The sequence below is a fragment of the Sesamum indicum genome, linkage group LG5 (genome assembly GCF_000512975.1).
Source record: "Sesamum indicum cultivar Zhongzhi No. 13 linkage group LG5, S_indicum_v1.0, whole genome shotgun sequence".
Lineage (NCBI taxonomy): Eukaryota > Viridiplantae > Streptophyta > Magnoliopsida > Lamiales > Pedaliaceae > Sesamum > Sesamum indicum.
This window is the reverse complement of record NC_026149.1, coordinates 2,395,672-2,402,851: the sequence shown is the minus strand read 5'-3', so window position 1 is coordinate 2,402,851 and position 7,180 is coordinate 2,395,672. Positions and strand designations below refer to the sequence as shown.

The window sequence follows — 7,180 nt, the reverse complement described above, 5'->3', positions numbered from 1 at the left end:
TTTTTAGAAAAAAAGAAATTAAATAGTAATAAAATTAAAATAAGAATTATTAATAATTAAAAGTAAAAATATATATGTTTTTTTTTCTCAATAAAAACAAGTGTAGCTTTTGTACTTTATAATAAGAAAGAAAATAAATGGTTAAAAGAAGTGAGGGCTACCTACATAATATTTATTCTAAGGAAATAGGCCCTCAAATAATTGCAAAAGGTGAAAAAAAAACATCAATCAAAAAGCAAATCCATGTGTCCATAGTACCAATTATTAAGTTTATAAGAGGCCCATGCCAACATTTCTTCCTGTCCTCTCTATTTATTTGTTCCTTACGCTTAAGTACAAGATTTTGTATTTGAGTTTCATTAGACCGTGTGATATTAATTATTTTTCAATTAAGTGAGTTTGTAATCATTTATTATTCTTTTTTTAATAAAAATATTGGTTGATATTTTGATGTAATGATACGATTGTCTTAATTTCCTGTTAAAAATTTTACAAATACTGATAGTTATGGATTTTGGCACATGTTGTGGTTGCACGACGGAGATATCAATATTATTTACGCAGGTGAATATAAATTGATTCAATATCTATTTTCAGGAATTAGTATAAATATTATTCACATGCTACTAATAAATAGTTTTTATGAGCTATAAAATATATGCAAAGCATGAGTTGAACAAGATGCTCGTAAATGTACATTTTTTCTTATTATTTCACTAACTTTTTATTCATATATGCGCATGTAAAAATATTTTTTTATTTAATTAAATAAATATAATAAAAAATTAAATCACACATATACACGAATACATTTCAACAATAATTTAGTTCTTTTAATTAATAAGGATTAAATATACTTCGCCTCGTGAACTATTTTTTATGTAATATTTATTTTTTTAATAACACGTATTCTCTATTACTAAAAGCATTTGGATAACATTGCTCTTGTATTATATATATATACATATGTATATTTAGTTCAAAGGATTTATTTATTTTTTTTTAAGAAGTTTTGATTTTAAGTTTGTAGAATTAAAATATAATTAGTAAGCTAAATAGTTCAAATTTTATTATATTTTACAGATTCAAAGTTAAGTATTATAGTGCGATGAATATACAAAAAACTTTCATGTAAATTTTTACTTTGATAATAAAATCAACTTATTAATTATTTAATTTTTTAGATAAAGAAGAGTAAGTACAAATTTATCTTTTAAATGTATTTTCTTTAAAAATATGATAAAATATAATTATTTATTTTTTCCCCAAAAGTTTAACTTTTAATTATGTGTGTATATATATATATATATATATATTGTCAATTCTTTTCAAATATATGTCAACTAATTGCCCTGCTTTTAATTTAAATTCTTAAGTTATTAACTTTTTTAATCATAAATTAATTTAGTGATAATTTAATGTACAAAATACTAAAATATAATATTAAAAATAATATAATGAATAATTTTATGTAATAAAAAAATAAAAAAATATATATTTATTGATTTATAGAATAAATATAAACAAAAAATAATTTAGGGAAGAAAGTGTATTTAAGTGAAATAATAATTGAGTGGGAATAGAAGTGTAAAAGCAAATAAAAGGCCATGAAATATGGAGAAGTCTATTATTGGCAATTGGCTATAATATTGGCAATTGGCAGGTTTCGGATGTCACCGAATCTAAAATCTGAACCATTGTAATCCAATTATTATTAATTTATTAATATAAAAACATTATAGTAAAATTTCAGACCAATTATTATTCAGAATAGGATAGGATAGCACCCCACCAGATAAAGGCCCAAAAATTTAATAAAATAAGTACAATCATAGTAACATAAATATATATTATATATATAAAGTATTAGAGAGAGAGAGAGAGAGAGAGAGATACGTGACCTCCATATCCATCACACACATCTCCATTCTCTCTCTCTCTAAAACTTGCGAAAGGTTTTCGTGAATGGCACCTCGGCGTTGATTTATATGTCGTTAGAGGGAAACAGAATTTGCTTAGCCGTTTGGTCGAATTTGGGGCGACTGTTTTCCCATTCTTGACTCATTTAATTTTTCTGGAACGAGTTCTTTTCTTTTGTACAGGTAAAAGATCTATTGAGTTCGCTGAATTTCGTGCGTGCGTGTGTGTGTTTCCCATCTGAATTGCTTATTGGGGATGTTAATCGATTGTATGTTGTTGGGCTGTGGATTTATTTATTCTCTTTTGCGTTGTGTAAAGTTGCGGCTAATATCGGCATGGGATTGTTTGTTGCTTTATATATATGCATGGAATTGTATTTAGATTGCTGAATTTTGTTATAAGGGGATTTATGTCGTTGATGTTGTGAATGAGAATTGGTGGGTTTTGTTGGAGGGCATCGGTTGGTTTCATGATCTGGGACCTAATTTGTTAATTTATACGTGTCCTTTTAATTCTACCTTTGAATGTTTTGTTGTACAATCAGTGATATCAAAGATTTCCATCCCTATTTCCCTTGTTTCGTGATTTTGCTAGATTCTTAAAAATTTCCATCTCTATTTCCCTTGTAAGAAAAATTAATTTTTCCATCTTCTTGCCCATGTTCTTATATACTTTGCTTGAAGCGACGGTATTGGGCCTTCTATTAGAGTTTTAACAGATATGACTGTAACTAGCTTGTTCCGTTGTCTTCTGCACTCAAGGTTCCAGGAATGGATGAGGCCAAGAAAGTAGAGAGTCACATGACATCAGCTGTGGCTTTTGTCGAAGGGGGGATTCAGGAGGCATCTGATGATTCTTGTAGCATATGCCTCGAGGGGTTTTGTGACAATGATCCTTCCACGGTGAAGTGATGAAATAATGTTTCATTTTCGCGATTATAGTCACATAAATAGTTTTTTTTTTCCTCTATCCCTTTGCTAGTAGTGAATTCTTTTAAATCATGTAATGTAGGTGACAAGCTGCAAGCATGAGTTCCACCTTCAATGCATTCTTGAATGGTATGTGTCATGCATTTGACTTTTAGAATTCTGGTTTCCTGATAACTAGTGATCCTCCAATAATCAGCTTATCATTGGTTTACATTACTTCTGTCGTAGTTGAGGTCATAGTTTGTTTCTTAGTTAGCGTTTATGAACAGATGAAAGTTTCTGTTGTATTCTTCAAATATAAGGTTACCTTCTAAATTGTGCTCTCCATAGGAGGAACCTGTTTAAGAATGGAGTAGGATTCTGGTTTATTTTTACTTTTGGTCAAGTAACCCACATAGACAGTCGGCTGTCGTTTAAAAGGAATGCATTTAGTGGTTACTGTGAGGAGATAATTAGGGATCTTGGAGGAGAATGCTAGTATTTCATTTTAGTGAGCTTGGCTCAATGTGATTTAGGCTGCCCAAGCCCATGCTATTGCCTGCAATAATGCCTCTGCAATAGTGGCCTTGCAGTACCTAGGAATTTCAAATAACTTGTGGGACTGGCATTGTTGAAACTTATCCTTCGGTGTATGGGACAGGTGCCAAAGAAGCTCCAATTGTCCAATGTGTTGGCAAAATGTCAGTCTGAAAGATCCTGCAAGGTTTGTCTCTGATTTTCATCTTTTCACTTAGTTTACATTTAATGTTCTTGTTCAATTGTTTGTTTCATAAATGTGTGCAACGTATTTATGTTTTGTTATTATGGCAGTCAAGAATTGCTCGAGGCCGTGGAACGGGAGAGAAGTTTCAGGTTCACTCCATCAACAAATGCAACAATATTTCGCCATCCCACCCTTGGGGATTTTGAATTGCAGCACGTATGTTGGCTATCTTTTCTCATTAACTTTTTAGTTTGGTGAGCTGCTTGATCCATGGATTTATATTGGTTTCATGACTCCTCTCACCAATACAGTTACCAGTCGGTGTGAATGGTACTGAACTTGAGGACCGGATCATCCAACATTTGGCAGCTGCTGCCGCAATGGGAAGGACTCATCGCGTTGCTCGGAGGGAGGGCTCAAGGAGTCGTTCATCTTCCCATCCGCAGTTTGTTTTGTTTTCAGCTAATCATAATGGATCTTCTGCAGCTGCTGGTGGAGAAGAAACTGCACCAGCTGCAGCTACTGAAAACAATCCATCTCTTCCCCTTGCATCTGTAAACAATGATGGAACACAGCGTGTGGCATCTTCTGTCCAGAGTGGTCAATTTTCAGCTTCATCATCCGGGCATTTGCGCATGGCAAGTATGGGCCGCGTGTTATCTGGTGATAATAGGTAGAGTTAGTTCTGAAGCCTTTGACAAGTCTTATACAGTACATATATAGTCAATTTTTCAAATGAACTTTCTTTTATCATCTCTTGGTCTGACATAATACTTGTCCATTTTACAGAAAGAGTCAATCTTCCTCTCCGAATCATGACAGAGCAGGACCCTCAGAGTTTCAGTCTTTCTCAGATACTTGGAAATCTCGATTCAATTCTATGTCAATGAAGTATGAGTTGGTTAAGAAAACAAATTTTTCCTTTTCGTTATGTGTATATTTCGCTACTAGTTGCGCTTTTGAATTCTGAATGTGTTTGCATGTTAATTATGTTTAAGATACAAAGAGTCAATTTCAAAGAGCACAAAAGAATGGAAGGAGAAGCTGTTTTCTAGAAGCTCTTCCATGGCAGATATTGGTTCTGAAGTTAGGAGAGAGGTAAATGCTGGAATTGCTACGGTATCCCGCATGATGGAACGCCTTGAAACTAGAGACAGCAATAGACCTGGTCAGGTGCCGCTAGCAAATAATGCAGTGGATTCTTCAGTCACTGAACGAAGCAACAGTAATAGGGATACTTCCAGTGATATGCCATTGAATGGCAATAATGCTGCTTCTCTTGCTGCACGTTCAATCTCAAGTTAATATTTATAATACTATGTAAGAAGGAATCCTTCCTCAGCATTTCATCTTTGAAGGTGAGTTATCGAGTTGTTTAACTAATCGTGTTGGTCTTTTGATATTTATTTTACCTTTATTCATATTGATGATTCTTGCTTGTCCCATACATGCCACATTTAGATCTCATTCCGCAGTCTCCACTTGTTAATACTTCATCGTTTCTTGCTCTTTGTACTTTGCAAATCAGAATTTCCTGTTTTACTAGTTTGATCATTGAATTGATTGTTGTTTCCCTAGTTTGAAATCTATCTCTATCACTGATATATAACTCATTAATGATGATTCAATTTTCAGGTCTATGTTTATCTCCTTCAAATATGACATGCTGAGGATGAGAGAATCAGTACTTCAGTTTGAGTTAGGCTGGAGAGAGAGCTCTAATTGTTCTTTCATCCCAATAAACGGAGAGCAGATACAGACTACTTTCAGTGGAAGAACAATTGGAAAACTGTGTTTTATATATTGATAGATATCTCATCTGCCTGTAAATGCAAACGTGTCTGGTACTCAAAAAAACTTCCAGAGGTATAATTTGAGACAGATGGTATGACAATGGGATGATTATCTTTTTCTTTTTTCCTTTTCCTATTTTTATGCACAAAATTTACCCAAGTTTAGCATTGCTTGTTAAATACAGTGTTAAATGCTGTGATACTTGAATATAGTGAGCTTCTAAATAATGGTTTTTCTTATATGACAACTGTATTATTAAAGAGCACCACAACATCCTAAATGCATGGGTTTCAGAACTCGTGTACTTTTTTCCTTGCTGGAAATGGGAAAATGTCAATTCCGCTAATATTCATCGACCACCATGTTAAAGTTCGCAGGTGTTGGGCCTGCATCCATTTTAGGCCCACCTTTGGATTGGGTTGGGCTATTTGGTAGTTGGGCTCACCTCCAAGTTTCAGTTTGTCTGATGGGGAACTAGGGTTAGGGTGGGACAGGGGTCTATTTAGAGAAATGTATAAACTTTTCTCAACTCTTGACTTGAGCAACCCTCCACCCAGTTCCATCCATGTACAACGTTTTACCTTGGCCTCAAATGTGGATCTGAGGTTTTGTTTGAAAATTCTACAACTATAATAGGAATAAGGTTGAGGCCTAATGATTTTACAATTAACAATTGTTGAATTTAAGCTTTGTTTGTATGTGGGTATTTCTCTATATTAGGATTGTATGGCATATTCGTTATGTTGTATTAATATATATATATATATATATTAATAATTTGTGGTATACTCTATGTGTGTAATATTTATAATATTATTTTAAATAAAATATTTATTATTTAATAAAGTTTATGCAAAATAATAAGTCAATATTAAATTTTACAAAAAAAAAAATGGTGAAAAAAAAGAGGCATGAGAACTAAAAAAGAAAGAAATCATTATTAAAAAATAATAGAGGACCAGGAAGTTAGATGAATAAATAAAAAAATAAATTAAACATTAAAAAACAAAAAAAAAAGAAGATATCAAAAATGTGTTCTTCCTTAATATATAGTACTAGCGAATACGACACATTCTATATATATACATAAATTTTAAATAATTACATACAATCAAAACTTTAGTTAGTTAAAAAAAATAACAAAATTTTAATTTTTAAATGTTTTTACATAGGCATTATGTAGTTTGGACGGAGAAACTGATAAAAGAGAAACAAAATAATTGGCGAAAAAAGGAAAAAGGTGAGGCATAGAGAGAGAGAGTGAGTCAGTCATACACACACAGTTGTGATGAGCGTTGATCGAATACGCGAAGGAGGAAAAGCATAAAATCCGAATGCGATGAGCGTGATCGAACACGCGACCTTCAGATCTTCAGTCTGACGCTCTCCCAACTGAGCTATCCTCGCTATCTTGACAATGCTGATTGGTTGTATAAGTTTAATAATTATAACACAATAACTAATTTTGAGTATAATTTGTTCATATTCACAGTTTTCAAATTTTCACTTCTCCTATTAAACTTTAAAATCGGGATGAAAAACAATCTACAAATAGCTGAAGAACTTTATTTGATGTTGATGGAATTAATGAGCAGTCCTACAAATCAATTTCAAATTTTTATTCTAAATTAATATTTTATTTTGATCCCACAAAGTATACATATCTTCCAACTACTATACATTAATGCATTCACAAATATAAAATAAAAATGAGGAAAATCCCAAAATATCAAGAAACATGAGATAATGGGAATAATTTGGAGGGCCACATGCCCCCATTTGATTCCACTCCCCCCCCCCCCCCCAATTAAATACACTATTTATATTTAAAAAA

At 32.3% G+C, this 7,180-nt stretch overlaps 1 protein-coding gene and 1 non-coding gene across 2 annotated transcripts; one reads left to right on the top strand and one right to left on the bottom strand.

Annotated features, from left to right (window-relative positions):
• Positions 1,910 to 5,505, top strand: LOC105161693 (E3 ubiquitin-protein ligase RHF2A-like; the record flags this gene model as incomplete). Its single annotated transcript, XM_011079476.2, is given in 9 exon segments — positions 1,910 to 2,102; positions 2,682 to 2,822; positions 2,932 to 2,978; positions 3,490 to 3,552; positions 3,660 to 3,768; positions 3,864 to 4,225; positions 4,342 to 4,443; positions 4,551 to 4,910; positions 5,188 to 5,505. Coding segments are annotated over 7 exon segments (1,122 nt in total). The 3' UTR covers positions 4,858 to 4,910; positions 5,188 to 5,505.
• TRNAF-GAA lies at positions 6,682 to 6,753 on the bottom strand. Its single transcript has one exon. It is a non-coding gene; the product is annotated as a tRNA-Phe (tRNA).